This window comes from Pelecanus crispus, chromosome 1 (genome assembly GCF_030463565.1).
Source record: "Pelecanus crispus isolate bPelCri1 chromosome 1, bPelCri1.pri, whole genome shotgun sequence".
Lineage (NCBI taxonomy): Eukaryota > Metazoa > Chordata > Aves > Pelecaniformes > Pelecanidae > Pelecanus > Pelecanus crispus.
In genome coordinates, this window is record NC_134643.1 from 139,253,995 (window position 1) to 139,276,652 (window position 22,658).

Sequence of the window (22,658 nt, forward strand, 5' to 3'; positions counted from 1 at the left end):
AAGAGTAGTATAAAACCCATACTCGACACCCGTGGACAAGATGGAACGTGCTTTTCAAGCAGGACCAACTGTGCCTCCGTGTGGTAAAGCATCTAATTTCATCACAAATACTTTGTTTGTTTGTTTTCAGATGGAAGTGAATGACATAAAGAAAGCTCTTCAATCAAAGTGAATACTTGATAGGTGGAATGTTGCATTATTCTTCATGACTGAGACTCAAATTTATGCCCCAGCCAAAATAACTTTGTGCCAAATGATTTAAGAATTGCCTCAACGTCCCTTTATTTGGAGGATTAGCACAACAGTTTTTGATAGCGCAACAAAAATACCAACTACGAGGACAAAATTTCCACCCGAAGCAGTGCTGTGCGGCACTAGTTGTGACTGAAATTGATCGTCTTGTGCTAAAGGCTCTCTACTTCAAGATCCTAGGTGAAATGAAAACTCAGGCAGTTTAGTCCATAGTGGTACTATTTTGATGATATTTTTCCACAAATAAAGTGTATTTCAGATTATCTGTTTACAAGCTTTATGATTTTGACTTTTGGTTTTTAATTGTCTTTTGTCACAGATTTTAACATGTTTGTACTGCATATAGCCAGGAATGAATGTTAATGTTGGGGCTGGAGGGATTATTTTTGCTTTGAGATAGAACAGCCTACTTTCTTGTCATGGTTTTAAGTTCTGTTAAACATGCAGTTTTACGTCCCCGAGTCCCTTACAATTTAAACTTATGTTGTGTGCAGTAATGTATTTGCAGGAAGGAGACACACCGACAGAAATCTGGTCTTTGCAATGATTTGTGCCTTTCTTTGCCACACACTGACGGGAGCCGGTTGCAAGCCAGGTCTCCCTAATGTAGCTACCATGATGACTCCTCTCCCCGGTGTCCAGCGGAGGTCACCTTCTCAGTGTACAGCTGCTCTCTCAGTAGAGCCGGGTTTGTGCGAGGTGGCAGGACAAAAGGGCGCAGCTGAGAGCAGCTTTGTCTTGAGCAGCTGTGGCTTTTTAGCTTTTCCTGGTTTTGATAGGCCTCTCCCTCAACCTGAATGTTCATCTCCGCTTGATTTTCATTAGATGATTTAAACACCCGCCTCTGTCCCCAATTTTGCACAGAGTGAACAGAATATGCATTATTAAAGGAAAAATAAATAAAGGTAATCTATAAAACGCGAATAAAAAGTTGTATTATTTCATGCACAAGGTTCTCTGTCGTGTGACATTGTTTCATTTGCTGTTTACGTGGTATTGTTCGCTACAATGTTGTACACTTATGGACTGGTACACTTTATAGTCCTTTTTTTAGAGCAAGACTTTCTTTTCATCATTTTATTGAGCCTGATGCTTACTTCATTTCTTTCAGTTTCTCTGTTTGCTTTCATCCTTTCAAAATCAGGTCTCCCATTTTTCTGCTTGTGGTTTCATGTGTTCTATACTAGCCACAGAATATCTCATACCTTGTCAGCAGTCTCTGTTGAGTTTATACAAAGCGTTTAAATAACGGATATTTTTAAAAAGTGCGGAGTGAGTGGGTGAGTGATATTGGTGATGCTTCAGAGTGACAAAAAAACCCCACACAAAGGATCTATTTGTCATCTTATGAAATGCGAGGGCTGGCTCCAGCCAGCAAATCCTGTATCACAGCTAACCAGCCTGCCTGCCAGGAGCTGGATGAGACATAGTGTTCAGCTGGCTGGTCACGTTCACACATGGTTGGCAGAGTTCCCGTAATCTTTTTGATATGCACAGGTATATAAAATCCACACTCATACCCGAATCTTGCTTTATGGGTCTCAACTGGCGATACAGAACCTCACTGTTGGGATGATTTCCTCTACCATAGCATCTGCTTCTGTTGTAACAGTGGTGTCTGAGACTGAAAGATTGGATAGTGAAACTTGAGAATTTTTTTTAAAAGTCCCAATACATTGTTCAATGTACTCAAACAGAAGCACTAATAAAATATTTCACTGAAATGCTCTTAATTAACATTTCTAAAGAACTCCATTAAAATATTTTTGTACAAAGAATGATAGTCCCACCATAGCCTTCCAGCAATAAAGATTTCTAGATTACTTCTGTGTTTTTTGTGAAGTTAGTAGCAGAGTTAGGAGAACAGGAGGAAATGAGGGATAAGGAATAAGAATTCTGTTTGGGTTTGTAGTCATACATTTGCAACATGTATCCAGAAATGAACAGCTCTGGCTTCCTAATTGCATCCCTGGAAAGAGATAAACTATTGTATCTGTGGTAAATAAAGCATCATTTCCTGAGTTGTACCTCAGAAATATAAGAGACATCTCAGAAATGTTCCATTTTTTGCAAAATGAAAGTCTGAATTTGGCACAGAATTTCCTTATATCAGATTACATTTTTTTTTTCTCCTGTTGAGATGGTAACTTCTCATTTTATAAATCCAAGTATAGAAGTCCAACATATCATGTTTTGTAAAAGAAAGTTAAATGAGATTTTGTGAAAATGCTTTGATTTGAAAGTTGATTATTCTGGAGAAGAGTTTGTAGAAATACAGTCTCTTCTTGCTGCATTCCATTATAGTAATAGAAAGTATTTCACATAACACATGGATTTTCCCTTTTTAAAGAGGATCAGTTATGCATTAAACCTGTGGATATAAACTGCTGCTTTTAAAAATGTTTGGGTTTATATTTAAAGAAAAAGACAAAATGCTGGTGAGCTACAAAGTGATTTTGATGTGAAAATGATTAAATATTGTTGTTTGAAGAGTTGTGTAAAATGGCTTTTCATTAATACGCACACACCGGTCTTGTGGCAGACTTCTGTTTACGTGTAGAAGTCAGGTGTGAAACATCAGGCTCATGCCTTCGGATGGTAATATTCAAATTCTTGATTTGGGAAATTTTTAGGTTACTAAGGAAACAGGATTATGTTCTTTTTATGTTCTTTTTTCAACTCTAAAAGGAGCATGTATTGCTTCATGTGAGATCATAACACTTAGCACTTAAAAAAATTCTACATGGAAATAAGGTGGTAAATATTCAAAGTGTTTATTAAGTTCTGTTACTTTCATCTTCTGTGTTTTTCTTATTAGCAATCCATTTGTAAATGAGCAGAAGGGTTAGATGAATCTGCTGTTACGCTAACAGGTCAAAGGGTTGAACACAACTATAGGCAGTAAATTTCGGTTCCTAGGTGTACGACAGCCAGCTGCCGAGTAAATTTTGTGAGCTACTTTGTGTGCGAAACATCCACAGGAGCGCCGTACTCTGTGGCAGGCAGGACTGAAATTTGCACCTGTGCAAGCGAGGGGAGAGAGCACCCTGAAACACTCTCAGAAATTCATGTCCTGCTGAAGTTACAGGATCATTTCACTCATCATCTTGTGGAGCTGACTCACCTGTGAGCAGGCCCCGCTCTCCCCTGGCTCTCCCTCCGCACCAGGCTGCCCCGCCGCAGGGGTGGCTGCCCGGGGGCCGCGGCGTTACCAGCTCCTCTGCGCAGCGCCCCGTGCGTGGAGGCTGTGCCGGCACAAAAATACATTCGCCGCTGCAGGGCTGCCGTGGCGCAAAGATGTCTGGTGTTCCTGTGAGTTCCTCGGCCGTGCCACGTTGCGGTCATAACTGCGCTGACAGCTCTCACGCTTTTAGCCTTGGTTTGGGGCTTTTATGGTCCTGCGGATCTGCCTTGGGAGCGGGGGGAGGCTGTGGTCAGAGGCGCTGCAATTCGTGGGTCCCACAAATACCCAAGCGCCAGAAGCCGAAAAGAGAGTACAGCTGGGGTGGGGGTGATGAGCAGCGCTCCCACCTGCGGGAAGGGCCGGTCGGCAGTCCCTGATGCGGTGCAAGGGCGGGAAGAGGTGTGAGGTCGCTGGCGTCTGCTTCTCCTCTGAAGAAAGGACCCCAGGGCTGGAAACAGGACAGAGGCACAGGGATGAGGAAAGTGTAAAGGCTGGTTAGAGAGAAGCTACCTTTCACACAGGCGGGCTGTGGTTCAAAAGGCAGGCAGGAATACTGCTTAAAAGTAGAAACAACCAACCACTCTGCAACTTCCGCACTGAGGAGGCTTTCCGACCGTGTGGGGGTGGCAGTGCTGCTGGGCAACTGGGGTTCCCATAGCTTTGGGGAGGAGAGGATCCTCCAGGCATTGACTTCTGTTCAGGGCGATCTGTAGGTTACAAAGAGCCAGAGGGGGCGGAGCTGAACTCCCCACACTAAACATGGGGTACTTGTATCCATGGTTATTAATACCCTTCAGCCAGAAATTAGATTTTGCTTGGCACCTTTGGCCTCAGCTGACTCTTGAGCTGGCCTAGGAATTAGCAGCTGGTTGCGTACGCCCCAGCCCATTCACTCCCTGCTTCCTGCAGCTGCTTCCCTCCTCCTGCCCTCCCGCCGCGGCCCCCCTGCTCCTGCCGTTCCCCGTCTTTGGAAAATAACCAACTTCCTTAGGTCGTCAGCCCTGAAGGTGAGGGGGTGCCAGCGCTTCTGGAATAGAGCAGCTGAGGAAGCAAAAGATGCTTTTTCAATGTCCGCGGGAAGCTGTGGTGCTGTGTGCGCGCTGCCGGGGGTGAGGGGCCTCGGCACCCACCAGAGCTCTGGGCCGCCCTCCCCTCCGCTGTCTTTCAGGTAACGAAGGTCATCGCACCCACTCAACACATGGTTGTTTGCTGTTAGCTCCATTAATTAAGATGATTTCCAATCTTGTGCAGGCACGAACTTTTACAGGTAGCTAGCGTAAACCACTGGCAGCCTCAGGGACAGATGCTTGAGAGACTTTCTTGGTGCTGCCAGAGTCAGGCTTTTTGTGAACCAGCGACGCCCCTGAGTTTCCCCTTTCAGTGCTCACAGGCCCACTGTTAGGCAGCGTGGGGGTCTGGAGTGCGAACAGCTAAACTAACGGAATAGCTTAATGCTCTTGTCCCTTTTTTATTTTAAAAAAAAAAGTATCAGAAATTTAATAATATTTAAATGCATTAGCACTGTAGGATGAAAAATCTAAGATGTAAATTAATTTTGTCGACATTGTTACCCTACAAACTGGAGTGCTATCTTAGTGTATTTTAGCATGTTAATTAGCTATAATTCTAGACAAATCTCTAGAACCACAAGAATAATTGTTCTGACACATTGTAAAGGTTACAATAGGGAGGCAGGGCCTGCCAATCCCTCTCAGCCCCTCAGATAAGTAGGTTTCGAACTCTCTTCTCCTCCTTTTTTATGTAGGAAAAGCAACTGGAGAATGTAGACCATGATAGTCACAGGAAAACATAATTGGCTTTTATCAGTACAATCTTAAAAGTTGTAATAGGCTGTTTCTCTTGGAGAAGAAAACTTGAAAATTAGAACAACAAAGCAAATTAGATAAGAATGACCAGGCTTCACAAGCAATTCTGAATATTGGAACATTAAAGGAGTGTCTGTTTTCAAAACTTTCTCTGGTAAAACCCCTTGACTTCACTGCACCCAGACCTGGCATTTTTATTTGCTGTGGAAGCTCATTTTCCTCAGTACGACAAGCTCTTCCCTGCGTGCTTCACCCCAGTGAGGGAACGGCAAACGTGCTTCCGCAAAGGGACCCCTCAGGCTGCTCTTCACTTCCTTGGATAACAGCAACAAAGAGTTTGGGATTTTCTGAGAGCACTTTTGGGGCTCTTCTTAGAGGTAGTGAAAATTAAGCTGGGCAGCTGTCCCTGCTACAGGGTGACCCATCCCCTGGGTTTACCCCCTTCCGGGGATGGTTTTCTTGGCGAAGGGCACAAGCGCAGGAGATAGCACAGTTCACACAATCTGTGTGCCATGTTGTTTCTCCTAGCACAAAGCACCAAAAAGCAGAACAGCTAGGGAAGGATAAGTAGAAAAAAGTAGGTGCACCTGCATGGAAATTGCTGCCGCTAGATAATTTGGCTACTCTGGATTCAAAGAGCCAAATTTACTGAGCCCTGCTGGAAGCACAGATGCAGCCATTTAGCAAATAAAAGCGCAAGGCAGGGGGAAACATGACATAAATTTTAGACCCCAGCAAAAGCAGTGTTTGCTGGAGAAAGCTAGTTCGTTAATGGATGGCAAGTCTCTCACCAGAGGTTCAGGATGTTTGTGCTGTGATTACGCCATCGTGCCTGGCGTGCGTCACTGATCTCAGGTGAACGGAAAATTTCTGGTGCTCTGACCCAAAGCACCTGTTCACCTCAGAAGCACAGCTCAGTAACCCCTGCTTGGGGAGCTCTAACACAAGAAGGATGCCGCGTGTTACTGCAATGGCTACGAGCTTCAATACTGGACTTGGACTAAGTGAGATATGTCAAGGAGGCTGATTCAGTCAAAGTGCTGATTCAGAGCTCCCAAGTGCAGCAGGTACCTGTCACCAATGCACCGGCTGGTGCAGCACCTCGCTTTCCAGCTGGGTGCAAGTCTGGGGTAAGCCTGAGTTCTCCCACTCACATTTTCACTCACCTTCTAGGTCCCCTGACTCAGGCCTCATGCTTCCTCAGCCTTCGCCTGCATAGTTATAAATAGCAGCAATCTCAGACTCTAAACCTCCTCTTGTCTTGAATCTGACACCTTCCCGCTCCAGAAACGTACGTCCTAGCACCGCTATGACACTCAGGAGGGGAGCTGCCCACATAAGGATGCAGCCCACCACCTCTGCCCATGTGAAGGTGCTGATGCTGCAGCTCAGGTAAGCTAGTTGCCATTTGCAGGCTCTGGCTGCCATCTCTTTGCAGGCTGGACTGAGATGTTGCTGTGTCTCTGTTAAACCAGAAAGCAAATGGGATGCTCCACAAGTTGGTTCCATGCTGCAGTGGTGTGTGTGTGCCATGTGGAAATCTGCAGCTCATTGATCGATTGAATCATAGAATCAGAATCACAGAATGCTTTGGGTTGGAAGGGACCTTTAGAGGTCATCCAGCCCAACCCCCCTGCAGTGAGCAGGGACAGCTTTAACCAGATCAGGGTGCTCAGAGCCCTGTCCAGCCTGACCCTGAATGTTGCCAGGGATGGGGCCTCCACCACCTCTCTGGGCAACCTGTTCCACTGCTTCACCACCCTCATTGTAAAAAATTTCTTTCTTATGTCTAGTCTAAATCTATTCTTCTTTAGTTTAAATCCATTACTCCTTGTCCTGTCACAACAGGCCTTGCTAAAAAGATTCTCCCCATCCTTCCTATAGGCCCCCTTTAAGCACTGAAAGGCTGCAGTAAGGTCTCCTCGCAGCCTTCTCTTCTCCAGGCTGAACAACCCCAACTCTCTCAGCCTGGCCTCATAGGAGAGGTGCTCCAGCCCTCGGATCATTTTTGTGGCCTTCCTCTGGACCCGCTCCAGCAGGTCCATGTCTTTCTTGTGCTGAGGGCTCCAGAGCTGGACGCAGTGCTCCAGGTGGGGTCTCACCAGAGCGGAGCAGAGGGGCAGAATCACCTCCCTCGACCTGCTGGCCACGCTGCTTCTGATGCAGCCCAGGATACGGTTGGCTTTCTGGGCTACAAGCGCACATTGCCGGCTCACATCCAGCTTTTCATCCACCAGTACCCCCAAGTCCTCCTCCACAGGGCTGCTCTCAATCCCTTCATCCCCCAGCCTGTATTGATATTGGGGGTTGCCCTGTCCCAGGTGCAGGACCTTGCCCTTGGCCTTGTTGAACCTCATGAGGTTCACACAGGCCCACCTCTCCAGCTTGTCCAGGTCCCTCTGGATGACATCTCGTCCTCCTGGCATGTCAACAGCACCACTCAGCTTGGTGTCACCTGCAAACTTGCTGAGGGTGCACTTGATCCCACTGTCTATGTCATTGCTGAAGATGTTAAACAGCACCGGTCCCAGTACGGACTCCTGAGGGGCACCACTTGTCACTGCTCTCCATGTGGACATCGAGCCATTGACCACCACCCTCTGGATGTGACCATCCAGCCAATTCCTTATCCACTGAACAGTCCACCCATCAAACCCATATTTCCCCAATTTAGAGAGAAGGATGTTGTGAGGGACCATGTCAAAGCCTTTACAGAAAGATACAGATACTCTGTTTTGTAAGAAAGGGCATCTGACATTTGTCTTAGATGCATGTGTGTACCAAAGTAATAACCTTATATTTTGCTGCTTTGTTGCTGTGTGATTAGCTAAGAACACCCCAGGGCAATGCTGGAATCGTTCATGGTTTTCCAACTGGATTTAAACTTCTAGAGAAAACAAGGCTGTCAGGTAAGAAAAAGGATTACCTTTTACTACTGCTTCTGGAAATCTTACTGCCATCATCAGTTCAAGTGTTTTCTTCAAATAGCTGTTATTTGGAATTTCCCAAATCAAAAGAAGAGGTAGATGTTTCTATTACAAGGCTATTAGCAAAGCATGTATTGTTTCCTGTGCAAAGGTCAGGAAAGCATTCCTCAGTGCTTTCTAGGTGTCTTGGATTTGAACAGGAAGCGAGTTATTATTTAACTTGTTTTTCATTGCAAAGTGCAGGAAGAAACTCTTTGGTACTTTGACAGAAATGTGATTTGACACAACGATGGGCTGAAGGTCTCACTTATAGCATTATAAAACTTTTCTGGAATGATTCCTATCATGCCGGCAGATGAATGTCTGAAAAGGTACTGTATTTGAGTGACAACGTATCTGGCCATAGAATTTTCTAACTGTACAAGAGTGACGTGTTATTTGGCAGTGACTTTAATAGCCTTGAGCATGTGACACCACTCTAGCGAAGAATAAATGCCATACAAGTTGACAAATCGGAGAACACGAAGTGTCTGGCAGTGCATCTTGCCTCACTGTGTAACCAGGAGAGCTTCAGGACCAGTTGTACACTGGTGCGCAGTAAGTGTTATGTACGTTCAGGTCCCATCATTAAAAGTACTGAGAACTGCACCTAGCCTAACTCAAATATTAAAATCAGACCCAATGCTAATGACCTCACACTTACAAAGCAAGGGCATCATGCAAGCAGAGAAAACAGTTGCCAGAGGCTTTGAGAAAAGCTAATGTTGCTTTCTGGCTCACTAGATACCTTAGCTGTGCTCCTACCAATTATTACCTGCTTCTCCCATAACTTTTAACACTGTTAGTTCATGAATGTGAATTACTTATTGATTTTTTTTTTAAAAAAAAGACCCTATTTTGGACATTGGTAGACTTCGTTCTTCACATATTGAGCTAGTATTTAATAAATGTTGCAATTTCTTGACTGCCTTAACAATAAGAAAATGTGGGTGCAATTTAAGGATTCTTACTGAAGTTGTACAAAATTTCCATATTTGCCTAAATATATGAAGTTTTCATTAGTACCTATTATAACAGCAAGTATTGACATAACAGATGAGGGGTTTTTATTTGTCACTTTGAAGCAATTCTTGCCTCTTCAGGATTCCTTTACCTTTCACAGTCCCAACTGTTGTAATACCAAGAGATACTTAAAATCCTTTTAAGCAACATTGACAGCTTTGCTTCTGCTAAGCTTCTAAGTGTCACGTATCCTCGTGTATCTGGCGTCTACAGCAATATAAAAATCACCTGAATGTCAACAACAATGAACCATGTATTCCAGTCCTCTCCATTGTTTGTATAATATGTATGCATAACCATGTTGTGTTCCCTGCCACAGTCACGATTTTGCTGGGCTTTTGTTAATCAGTAGACAGAACAAGCCTGTTTAACTGGAATAAACGTGAATACTCAGGTGGCCTTTATTACAAATATTTCTTCAGTGAGAAATAACTTGAGAAAGGCTAAAAGTGAGAATCTTGTCTTGTCTTAAAACCGTGTGTTAGAGCAACTGCAATGAAAGCACCGAGCCATGACACATAAAGAAGTCAAAGATACTTTGATCAAGGTGAAAACAGGAAACTTAATCAGGCCCAGTAAGAATATTTAATCTTCTTACTGTGCAAACATTTTAAACCAGACCTCTTGAAGTTGCTTGTTATTCCTCAAGGAAATGTGTATTTCTCACCCCTAGGACCTGCTGAATTGGAGACACCTAACACAAGGTGCAATCTCTTAGGTTTAGGACTGCAGAAGAGCAAGTATTCATCATGTCAAGACGCTGTACGAGTGAAGAAATCTAGGGCTGATATTGTTAAAGTATTAATATCTAGTACTTGAATGCTAAAAATCAGAATGATATAGACAGTCAGATATATATAGAGAGAGATATATATATAAAACTATAAAAGTTTTTTTTCTTTCCAGAGTTTTCTTGAGGTTTTCTCTAGCATTAGGCATCTTAGTGGGGGTTCAGAAATTTCAGGGTCTAAGGGAGGTCTTTCTGCATGGGGGCCTGGTTTGGTTTGCTCCCATCTGAAGTATAAACTAGAAGTTATTTGAAATGTGTTGAAAACTGGAGATAAGTGATTTTCTGTTTGACTAATCAATTAAAGATTATATTTTGGAGAACTTGAGTTAACTTTTAGCTCTAAGCTGGGTCTTTGCTCCTCAGTTCCTGAACTGAGTGAGGAAGGCCGGACAGCCACAGATACTTAAATCAGAACAAAGTTTTTAACCAGACTTTAAAAATGCACATGTCTGAGTCTTGCATAATTGATCTGATCTAGCTGTCTGATAGAGAGAAATAATGTAAATAATGCCAACTATCAGCCATATAGAAAGTGTGAGCTCCCTGCATCAATAGAGATTCAGGAAAGGTTGGTTTTGTTTTTTTTTTTTTTTTAATCCCTCTCTTTGCTACTATATTTAGTGGTGGGTTGTTCGTTTGTGATTTGGGGTTTTTTTTATTATTATTATTTCAAATGCACACAGTCACCTATAAGTGAAATTCTGGCTTTGTGGAATCTATTGAGAAAATCTGCATAATTTCTTCACTGCTAGCCTGCGCTCCTTAATCATTCATGCTCCCAAAGACTTGTTCTATAACTACTCAAAACCCAAAGGCAAGAACTTTTGATTAGAGTGCCGGATGTGCTGAAAGCTAAAGGAGATGAGGAATTTGGAATCAAAGCCAATTTTGAAATTGATTCCATTTTGCGCTGCGTACTTGTGAGCACACAGGGCGTATGTATAAAATTATCATTCTGCAAGGCAGGCGGAGAGGAAAGGAAGAGAAAGGTCACCCTTTGACTAACCTTGTATTTCATACAAGATGTCACTCTGTCCTTCATTTGCAAGGGGCGGTGACGAGCAGATGCTGTGTGCAACATGCCTCCCTGTGCAAAAAAGTGGATCTGAATAGAAAGCTGTACTAGGGGTTGTATTCTTTGACGCAGCAGTCATTTTCCTTGCCTTCATTCTTTGTCAGTAGGTCAAAGGAGCTTGTGAGGCCTCACGCTCTCCAGTGAAAGAAAAGCGAGAGGAATCCCTGAGATCTCTGAACCCAGTTCCAATGCTGGTTTGGTGGCTGAGGTGTTTTGACTTCACATCACTCTGAGGCACCCAAGTTTCCTCTTGCAAAACAGGTGTGCTTTGCTGCAAGTCAGCTTTTAAAGCTTGTAGCGTTTTGAGGCCTCTTCATGAAGGGTTTCTTCAAGAATTATCTGCGTTGCTTAGCTTCCGTTGTACAGAGTTAATATTTTGAATCTGACTTTTGACAAAAACCAAGCAGTTTATTAGACTTCTTAGGGAGAATTCACAGCACTTCATTTAAACTCTAGTAAAGTATTCTACATAATGACCTCGAGAAAGAAACCATCTTTTGTCTGGATGTATATTTAAAAAAAACAACAAAAAAAATCTCGTCTTCCTGTTCAGTAAAGAAATTAACCATTTTCCTCCTCATCCACAGGACAGCAGCATCTGTATGGTTTCCTGGAGACCTGCTCACTGAGAATGACAATAAGTGGGGTAGCACTCTGGTAACAGTGATACCAAAAAGTCCCTTAACAAAGTGTTTGCTTGGAATAGTTTAAACACCACAAATTGCATGATCTTGTGGAAGGTTCTTGCAGTGGCTTGCCAGGAAAGAATTCGGACCTCAAAATATTTTCCCTAGTGCCTGATCATCACAATACATAAAAATTTCTCACATCAAGGATACAGAGTTTTCTGTAGGCTTTCTGGATGTGTGTCCGTGCGAGGTGGCTGTCGCCCTGGCAGTGCTTCTTGTAGGAGCCTGTACAGGACGCTGCCGCCCGGCCCCAGCTGTGGGCTCTCCGCCTGGGATGCAAGGGCAAGAGGGAGACGCGGTCGTGGGAGAGGATGCACCCTGGTCACTGCCAAGGGGACGGACTCCTGGGCACCTCTGCACCAGGAGGTGCCCGGGATGTGATGGACGCCCGGGATACTGCGCTGGCGGGCAGTCTTCAGGAAAGGCTGCCAGGGCATGGGTGGGTGGGTTTGTGTTTTGGAATAACAGCTCAGATCTGCAGGTTCCCCATGGATATGGGTGTCTTCTGGTTTACTTGGTGCTTACCTGAAACAAGAGATCTTGGCTTTCCCTGAGCTGGGGTAAAATGGGAGGAGCCCTTTTTGTAGCCGAAACTGTTAGAGTGCAATGAAATTGCAGCCTGACATTTATGCCACCAGTTCTAGTGTGTGTTTTCTTTAAAAAAGGGAAGTTAAGGTATGCTGTAGCTATATATGCATCAGGGGAAAAGGTGGCACGTCTGCCTGCAGAGTCAAGCTTCACATAAATTTACAGCTCACAGTTTGAACTGTAAGTTTGTAGCCCTGGGAAAAAAAGGAAGCACTCGCTCCCCATTAACCCAGTTATGTCTAGAGAAACAACTGCTCCTCAGGGATTTGCAAAATGGAAAAAAAAAAAAAAAAAAAAAAAGGCAGTTTCAAGGACATCTCTTTTCTTTGGAGCACTTGCTGTCTTTGTGAATTGCAGCGAACATATTGCTCCTGGTGTCTAAGTGGTAATAAATATTCTGTGCTAAGTGGATTTGATAGGTGCAAAGCACTGCCTGAGAAAATGGAGGCATCATCTTTACATTACTGTGTAAGAGCGAACGTTGACTTCTCAGGTTTATGCTCAGTTTTGCTAGGCTGGGTTCTGTGCAAAGGCAAAAGGTCTTGGAAAGGTGTACGAAAGCTGAGTCTTCGCTTCTGGCCTGGACCTCTGAAAAGGTGACCCTGGGGGGCAGAGTAGCTCTTTTTACAGCCTTGTTACTGGACCACGTTTCCAAAAGAGGAAAAAGTGTTGCATGACTTACCATTTTTCTTCTAGATTTAACATTTTTTGGTTTGCACAGAAACAGTTCAAATATCCCCAAACCTGAATCTCCCATTTATTCTCACTTGGGTGACTTGCAAGATCTGAAGATACTGTTGCTTGGTGGAAATATCAGGCATACCAGCACTGAACCACAGTTTCTGAGGACTCAATTGTAGTATATAAAATGAAGCTTCTTCCTTTAAAAATACTCCTTGTTTCTAGATTTAAAAAAAAAAAAAAAAAAAAAAAAGCCTGTGAACTTGGAACAAATTGCACCAGGTTAAACTACTGAAAACGGATATTCAGAATGTGGCGGCTTGTTAGGAAAAATGCCCAAGGAATAGTACGGATACTGTTTGGAAGATGAGTAAATATAATTAAGAAAAGGGGAAAATATCATTTTCTTAATTATATTCACATAAAGTATCTACTAAGAGAGACTGTCACTGTTTGAAGACCAAGAGACAGGCCTCTCAGCAAGCAATTTAAAACAGTACCAAATGTTGAAAACTGCAAAATGAAACCCAAAGACATATATTAGAACTACAACAAACCAGATTTTGATAATCTCTAGAAGGCAGAAAAGGCTTATTTATTATGTCTCAGTGGCATCCCACCGAGCAATTCCAGCCTACATATTTGTTCTAAATTTACGCTTCAACAATTTTCACGATTACAGAAAGCACCTCACCATGTATCTGTTGTTCTGAACCCTTTAAATTGCAATTTGTTTTTTTCATATTAGTTGCTGAAAGCCCAAGAATGTTCTTGAGTAAGATAAATGCTTTCCTGTGCAAATAATCCCTTAACTTTGCTAGTACTGTATTTTTCATTTCAATACCAGCCGTTCAACCAAACTTTCTTATAATGCAAGAAATACAAAGTGGGATTTGTATTGGGGAGGATCATAAACATATGTGCTAGTGCTTTGTGTTGGTCAAAGGCTTCGATGTGCACACCGAGTATCTTCTAAATGCGGATTTAGATTTTTCTCCTGTTACATCAGCTAATCGGTGCATTACTGGATCAAGGCAAATAGAGTTAGAGTTGTCATATAAAAAGGCTTGCTCTTGCCTAAAGAGAAAAGCTGCCAGGAATGAGTGGGATCTCTGGTGGCCATGGTGTATCAGTCCTCCAAAGTCTCACGCACTAGTGCTTTTGTCAAAAAAGCACACACACCCCCCAACCTCTGGACCAGATCCAACAGTTTATTTGCCCCAAAGTCTCCAAAATGAGAAACAGGTTTGCCTCTTAAATTATTTCTCCAGATTCTCTCTAAAATCTTTACGAGCCACTAAGCAAACATGAACCCTGCACGGCGCTATGCTATCCTCACGTTGGAGTATTTCTCAGGAAGACTGTCTACTGCAATTCTTATTACGGTCACCAAACCATGGTGCCAGATGCCTGAAGAGGCAAATACCGTGCTGCAAGTCTTTGGTTGTTCCTTTTGTTGTGTTACAGCACATGGTAAAAATATTAGCCTCTGATAGCCACAACAAGCCACGCTGCAGCAGAAGGTGAAGACGCTGTTTGTTTAAAACCTCTTCTGTCACAGTGAGTGAAAAATGAGATGAAGCTTTCCAGACAGGTTTACTACTTCAAATACAAATTTGCTTGAGGACTGCAGTTTTCCACTGTTCCTTCGATGACTGCTGGGCAGTGGTCGTGGTAGGGTGTATCGGTGTCCTTTTGACAACTGCGGTACAAGGCCAAGATACAAAGTTATCCACACACAGCCTGCCTTTTGCCTTCTCTTGCCGCATAAACCAGCAAATCGCCCAGCAGTGGTGCCAAAGCTGAGGCTGCCGTCGTCAGTTTAGCTAACAAGAAAAATGTGTTAGTAAATGGGATGCTCAAAATTAATTTTGTTCTTATAAGGAAGCCAGGAGTTGCCACAGAGTTTCTGGGAGCCGATTTTACCGTGATGGTGGGAGATTTTAGAGAAAAGAAAAGAAACTGAAGGATGAGCGATCATCCAAACTTCTGATACAGTTTGTCTGTGGTCAAAGTCGTTTAAACAGTAACAGAAAGACGAACCAGCGGGGGAAAAGCTGTGATAGAGCGAGTCGAGGGAAGAAAAAGCAGCAGCAGTTGCCTTTGCTTCTTAAGAAACAGGGCGGATCCAAGACGCCGAGAGCGGAGAGACCCCCGGCTTGTGAGGGGCAGCCGGGGCGGCGGCGGGAAGCCCGGCCGGGGCCGAGCCGGCCCCTCAGGGAGGACGGCGGGTAAACGGCTCCCAACGGCCGCGCGCGCGGGGCGGGGGAGCGGGAAGGGCCCCCGCCGGCAGCCCGGGGCGGGGGGGGGGACGGGGGGACGACGGTGGCGGCCCCAGGGGCGGGTTCCCTGCTGCGGGCCGCTCGCCTCGACCTAACCCCTGTCACCCTCGGGGGAACCCGAGCGGGGCGCACGGTGCCGCCGTGTCAAGGAGTAACGACAGCCGCGGCAGGGAGAGCGGAGCCGCGGGCGGTGCGCGGAGGTGCTGCTCGCACGGAGAGGGGCGGGGAAGAGAAGTAATAAACGAGGCGCGGTCGCCCCGACGGTGCCACCTCCCCCTCAGTCCCGCTTTGGTCGCGGAGGGAAGCGGGGCGTTTGTCCCGGGAAGGCACGGCGGGCTGTCCGCCTGTGCCGCCGGGGTGGGGGGAGCCGGGCTCCGCGCCGCGCTGTGCGGCTCCCCCGGGCTGTCCCGTCCGGGGAGGGCGGCGCCGAGCTCCGCTCCGCTCCGCGCCGGCCGCCTTCACCTCGCCCCACCCTCCTCCCGGTGCCCGCCCGGCCGCGGCGCCCAGCGGCGGAGGCGAGGGGAGAAGGGCGGGCGGAAGGGCTGCGCTGAGGGAGGGAGGAGGGAGGGAGGAGGGAGGGAGCCGCCTCACCCTGCGCCGCCGGAGTTTGCCCAGCTGTTTGCGATGGAGGGCGGCCCCGCCTGAGCACCTGCCGGCAGCCACCGGCTCCCCTCAGCCCACGACGCCGCTATGGAGAACCCCGCGGGCGGCAGCGCGGCGGCGGAGCCGGCGCACCCCTGCGCGGAGCCGGAGCTGCCGGCCGCCGGCCCGGCTGAGGCGGCGGTGGGGGGCGGCGGGGAGGTGGCGGAGGTCGGCGCGGCAGCCCCGCGGCCGCGCTGCCTGCGGGCCGTGTACGTGCTGAACGACCCGCCCAAGGCGGGCGCCGGGGCGCGGAGCCCCGAGGCCGGGGCGCTGCAGTGCCTGCTGCGGGCCTGCGAAGCCGAGGGGGCCCAGCTCGGCACGGTCAACTTCGGGGAGCTGGACTTCGGGGAGACGGCGGTGCTGGACGCCTTCTACGACGCGGGTGAGCAGGCTGGGCTGAGGCGGGGCCGCGGGGCGGGGGCTCAGGCTCGTCCCTGCCCTGTGCCACCTTCCCGGGTTGTGTGGGGTCACGGCTGGCCGGGCTGGGGAAGGCTCCGTGGTGGTGCCGGGGAGGCCGGAGAAGAGGGGAACGGGGGCAAATGTGTGACTGGGGGGGGTGTCTTGAGAAGGGGTGTGGAGACAGAAAAATGGCTGCGAGGAGAACCTCGTGTGTAATGGGAGCAAGAGCTCGGTCTTCAGGAGTGTCCTGCACGTGGAGGAGGAGGTGTGAGAAAAAATTCAGACCTCTACACCAGCTCTTTCAGTCACCATGGTGTGTTGCCCCAGCAGGACTGTGGATCCTGTGATAGTGACCAAGCCTTAAGGAGTAGCAAAACTTGCTAGTGTGTTTTGCTAAGAACCCTCTTCCAGCTCCCAGCCTGGTTGGGAGCTTAGAGCGAGACATAGCTTGAAGAGAGGCCAGCCAGAAGCCTCTGATCTGGCTTGGCCAGATGCTTCATGTTCACTGCTCTAACTCCAGACCTGGACAGTGAAATTGGCTTGCATGCGGCCAGGAATGGAGCGATCCAGCATTGGTCTGAACAAGTGAGTGTAGAAGCACACCATGAGGAAGAAAACTTGTGAGTATTGCCCACCGTGTCCAGGCTCCAGATGGTGACTGGTGTCTGACGGTTCAAAAGAAAGCTGCTGTCCCTTCTCCACTCCGAAAACACCTGGCTGGTTGGGCACTATGGCAGATGATTGTGAGCTGTTTGAGCAAGCAGAGGAAGCCCCTGAGTATAAATGGGTATTACTAATCAAGATGAGTATATGGACATGCTGCAGACATACTTTTTCTCATATCCATATGAGCAGGCATTAGGAAACTGGGGAATTCACAGACTCCAAAGAGGGAAAGTACTGTTAAGTCCATGTTGATCTTTTACATGAAGAACTTCAGTTTGCTCATGACGTGTGTTAAAGTATACTTCTTAAAACTTTAGTCTTATTTAACTTTCTCACATGATGAGTAGTCCATTTTGTCCCCTGATAAGTCATCCAAATATTGAGGAATGTCTCATCCTTTGTTGTTGATGTTTTTTAACTTCTCAGTCAGGGGGATTTTGTTATATCTCTGCTAGCAAGGTTGACAAACATGTAATAAGTATGTTCTTTGTGTGTCTTAGTACACCACCATCAACTAGCAATTTCTTTGTGTATCTCCAGTATTTTTGTAGCCCTTCCCAAGGTAAGCATTACAGTGTACTCATCACTGCAAAATTATTTTTCTGTTTCTACTATTAAGGTATTATGCACACACCTGCTCTGCATTGTACTGAGAGCTTGAGACAGTTATTTAAAATGTTTTCTTAAGTTGCTGCATTCTGAAATGAGTGCCTTTTGTCTGGGAATGTGGCCTACCTTCACAGACTTCTGCATTCAAGTCATCTGGTAGGACTAAGATCATTTTATTGGTGATTGATATCACTTTGTAATAGTTAAGTGCCTTGTTACTAGATACTCCTGCAACACTCCTGTGCAGGTTTAGTCAGCAAATACTTTTTAATGGACACTAAAAATCATATAAACTTATTGGATCATCCTGAACCAGCAATTCTTCCAAAGGAGACTGTTCAAAATTGCTTTTGTGTGATTTCTTTCCAGTAGCAACATTTTGAGATCAGCCAGCGGGACAGCTTTTTGATCTGTGTAATGTATGCCTTTATTTGGCAAACTTTTTGGTCAAAGCATCCTTTAATGATAAGTTACCTGTATTAGGAGAAACTCAAGCATGAGTCACCTTTATCAACCAGGCCTGCAAGCTTTCAAAAAGCAGAGAGATTTATTTGTCTCTTTTTTTTGAAAACCATGCTGAATGGGTTAGTAGTATTTTAGCATTAATTCATTATCAGGGGTCACAAATTAACTGCAGTGTTACCCTGAAAATGCAAGCATCTTTAATTAAAAATAAATGCTGTTAAGTATAAACAATCATTTTAATAGAGTGTTTATTTTGCTCTTCTGTTGTTTTAGTTTATTAATAAGTAGTTCTTCTAGCATCAACATTTTTAATAGTTTTTTTGTTCTTGCATTGCTGCAGTTACTGTCTCTTTTTTAACTGAACATCTCTGTAGTTCCCTTTTATCTTTTTTTTAAAATAGGCTGTACTGACATTTGCCCCATCCTTTGGAGTTTTCCCAGTTCCTGTGGAATGTCTAAAATTGATGTTCAGAGAAATACTCAGTCAGAACCTTTAAACTCATAAAACTTAAAATTTAAACTTATAAAATTATCCTGGTACATTGAGGCAAAGTGTCTTTATCTTATTATTTGCTGCTTCATTTCCTCCTACTACATCCTAGAGATGGGGAAATTTTTGGTTCCTTTAACAGTGTCATATGGAGTAATTGCGTCGTCTTGCTTCATTCTGCAAAGGGACAAAAAGTATCCATTACGCTTTTCACTTCATTGTTTTTCTTTCCTTTTTTTTTCTTTTATTTTTCTGGGGTTTTTTTCTTCTCTCTTTCTGGTATCAGCTAGAAGTGGACCTAAATTTCATATTGGATTTTCATTACCATGGATTTTAAAGTGCTGCTTTTTTTTTTTTTTTTTTTTTTTTTTACAGTTCTCATTTTATATGCAATGATCTGTCACTGTCTCCTGAGAACTTTTGTTATGCCTTCTTGTTCTCTTGCTCTGTGGTGTTTATTGGTAGGTTCTCCCTGCCTCATGTTTTTAAATACATATCACGCTATTATTCAAAAATGTTGAATCTGATAATTGTTCATTTATGTGCAACATTCTTAATCTGCTACCCTGCAATTTCTTTAATCTTTGAAAAATCAGTCCTTTTTAATTTCTGTATTTTATAGATACAATTCATTGTTGCTGTATTCTTTTTCTAGAATATGTGTTGGATTGGGACTGTTGGCATCTATTCAGTTCTTAACAAAGAAAAACATTAAGAATAGGTTTTAATATGAGCAATCCTATGGCTCATGATGACCTTTCTGTGTTAGGAAATTGCTGCGTGTGTAAAAAGAAAAAAATCTGAAGAAGTTTTATTACTGCCTGTGTAAGACATTGAGCAGATGTTTCCCATACTGAAGATATCTATTATAGTGTATATTTACTTTCTGTACACCATGGGCAGAACCTCGAGAAGCAGTTCGTCTTGCTCTGTTATGAGAGTGGGAATTCTCTAAAAGCTGCTTGCTCTTAGCCATCTCTTGGTTTACTAGTTGAAACCTTAACCAGTAAGTATCTACTAATGCTTAATGACTGAGCAGTGAGGTCCATCTCACTGTGAATAGTAACGACAGGGTCTTTGTTAAAAGTGCTATCCGTTATCCCTTTTTCCCCACTCTCCCTGAAATTGTAGCTATTTACAAGCCATAAGACACCCCCCTCTAAGCAGGCTCATCTATCTTATTTAGTATGAATCTATAATATAATGAATCTTGGAACTGGTACCTTTGATGACAAACCCAGCAAACTTTAAGGACAGAGTGCAAAGAAAAAGATCAGCAGGAACCTCTTTTTCCTGTCTGCAGGCAGATTTTCTAGTAGGTGATTTTTCAGTAAACCACTGAGAAGAGTGCTGCAAAACCACCTATATCCTGTAATAAGAGTATGATGTCTCTTTTCTCCTTGAATGTGCTCATTACTGACTTCCCATGGTTTGAAATCTTATAATGAATGGAAATGTGACTTACGCCTTTAGTTAGTCACTGCAGACCAGCAGGTAATGCAGAATGACCCTGATCTTAAGAATCACAAAACTTTCTAAGATGCTTCGCTAAAAGGGAACTACTGCAGCTTGAGAGCAAACTTGCAACAAATTGTGAAATAATGGTTTGATAACAGAAAGACAAGGTCTCTTTGCTCAGTCTGTGCTAGAAACAAGCTGTCAACAAAGTAATTTATGTTATGCAGAAGTGAGTGATGGTATCTACCTAATAGAGAAGCAACAAGGATTCTTGCATGCATTGACTATATCTCTGGGAAGAAAGAGAGGCAATGTTTTTAGACTGAAAACCACAGATAACTGGGCATTTTTTGCACAAAATAAAAGCAGTTTTACACAGGAACAGTGAGCCTAGGAGCTAACTGAGGATTTTTAAAATTCTCCAGAATTATCCCATGCAGAAAATCAAAATACAGGCACCATAGTGCATTCATAAACAGCTCAAGAGACATAGTGAAAAGGTGAGTGTGGCTTAGTTAGTGATGTTAAAAGTAGAGTGATTCAGCCTTTTTGTGCTCTTACCATAGCTGCGAAGGATCTTTCTGTTCTAGATGTACTAAGGGAGCAAACATGATGTCAAATGTCTCACCTGTATGTATGGAAGGGCGATGCTAGATAGAAAGAGAAGTAGCTTTTACTTGCCTTGATGAAGTTTTAGGTGGTTTTATTGCCTGAAATGTTACAGTATGTGGTTACAGGGTTAAGTGAGGGAGTGGCCTCTACAGTTGTATGAGTTTTGGGTGTTCCCATTTTGGTTCTGTGAGATCCTGTTTCTGTAGCTGATCATCCTTTCACCTCATGAGGGATGTACAGCAATCTGTTTTGAGACCTGGAATATTTCTTTGACCATTTGACCACAGCATTTAGAGATGACTGCAGTCACTGAATTTGGCAGGGTGAAAGCTGACTGAAAGGAAGACAAGCTAGAGAGAGACTGGGGTCTTGAGGAATAAAGCTAAAAGTTTGCCTGAGACAAATGAGCATTCCTCTGACAATCCAGGAAACTATGTCAGATCATTTGTGAGTATAGTGGAATATTTTGAAGTCCGTTTCTGTTGTTTTGCTACATATGAACTTCTCTAACCAACATCGCGCATGATAAAGCAGCCCCAAAATGCGCTGACTGATACCTGTCTCTGCAACCCCATCTTCACTCAGAGCCAGTGTTAGACTTGGGAGGGGGCCCAGAAGGAGACTGAAACATGGGTCCTCCTTACTTCTGTACCATAGTTGAACCACTCTTAACATAACCCTCATTTCTTGTCCCTGAAACTCTTTTTCATGGTGTTACACCATGAAAGGGGAAGGAGGAAACGCGTGATCTGGATCCTAATTTTCAGGCTCTGGCGGCCACTGAAGGAATCATCATTGCCTGTACCCAGCTGCCTGCCTTGAAGCCCTCTGCCCTCTGAAGGCCAGTGTCCCCACTTCAGAATTGGCAGGGACACTTCAACTTCTTCAGCCCAAAGACTAGTATGTCAGGGTACAGTAAACATTTGTCACTAGTTTAAGCTAAAGTACGGTGTGGTAACTAGTGTAGCTGAGCTGGAGGCACATGCTTGTCTTGCTGACTCTGCTGCAAGGACTGTAATCTCTGATAGGAAGGTGAGAATGACAGCTGAGGGCAATAACTTCTGAAATAAACTTTGACAAACCTTCCTGGTGCAATTTGTCTTTGCCCCTGGGTGTGACAGTGAACAGTGGGGAAGGGGTTAAGGGTTAGCTCTCTGATGCTTACCTCAGCAGGTGGGGTTTGCTGTTTTTCTGAAGGATACTTAATATTTTTTCTTTCTTTTCCCCTGCAACTGGCTCAATGGCTAGGGGTGGTTTTGCTTTAAATCTCAGGAGATGTATATACTACAGAATACAGAAATGTGAGAGAAGCAAACCAGCCATCTTCTGAACAGGAAGGTGGTGGCTGAGAGGCTAGGGCTGACTAGGTTGGATATTGTGCTGCTTTAGTACAACAGCAGAGTTATCAGGACCTGATCTTTTGTCTCTACGTGGTACTGTGCATCTAGAGAGACTACACGTGTCTCCAGCAAAGCTCTACATTGTGCCATTGAACTAAATATTCTGATAACAAGACCCTGTAATATACCAGTAATGTAATCCTTTTATATCCAAGTGCATGAGGTGAGTTTTAAGTGACAGTAACAAGCCTGATGCAATCCATCAAGTCTATATGTTACTATGTTATGATACATCTCAGGTGTTGTGACGTATGCGTTACATTCAAAAGGTGTATTTTGCTTTAATGATATTAGTTGGCGTCAATTTCCAACATTAAGTCTTCTTGCAGAAATGCTTATTTGCTTTCAGAGATTTGCATGATTTTGCTCAACAGCGGAGAATGTTATTTTCTACTGGTCACCTGTGAAAAATGGCTTTGTATCAACCCTGTTGCTTTTTCTGCGTGTAACCTCAAAGGCTTCACTTTGGTTCAACTTGCATGTATTCTATGAAATAGCTCCTTTAATGTCAGTTAAACAAGCCTAGAAACATACAAATAAATAACCATACATTGGTTATGC

The 22,658-nt window shown here is 44.5% G+C and overlaps 2 protein-coding genes across 3 annotated transcripts in view; both read left to right on the plus strand.

The window, feature by feature from the left end:
- SH3KBP1 (SH3 domain containing kinase binding protein 1) overlaps window positions 1-483 on the plus strand; it is a 208,124-nt gene extending 207,641 nt beyond the window's left edge. For both annotated transcript variants that reach the window (XM_075709586.1, XM_075709582.1), the window contains one exon: window positions 131-483. In XM_075709586.1, the coding sequence (XP_075565701.1) occupies window positions 131-172 (42 nt within the window). In that variant the 3' untranslated portion in view covers window positions 173-483. The remainder of the gene's footprint in view (window positions 1-130) is intronic.
- Window positions 484-16,046: 15,563 nt separating this feature from the next.
- MAP3K15 (mitogen-activated protein kinase kinase kinase 15) overlaps window positions 16,047-22,658 on the plus strand; it is a 91,371-nt gene continuing 84,759 nt past the window's right edge. The window contains exon 1 of the mRNA XM_075715204.1: window positions 16,047-16,380. Within this exon, the coding sequence (XP_075571319.1) occupies window positions 16,047-16,380 (334 nt within the window). The remainder of the gene's footprint in view (window positions 16,381-22,658) is intronic.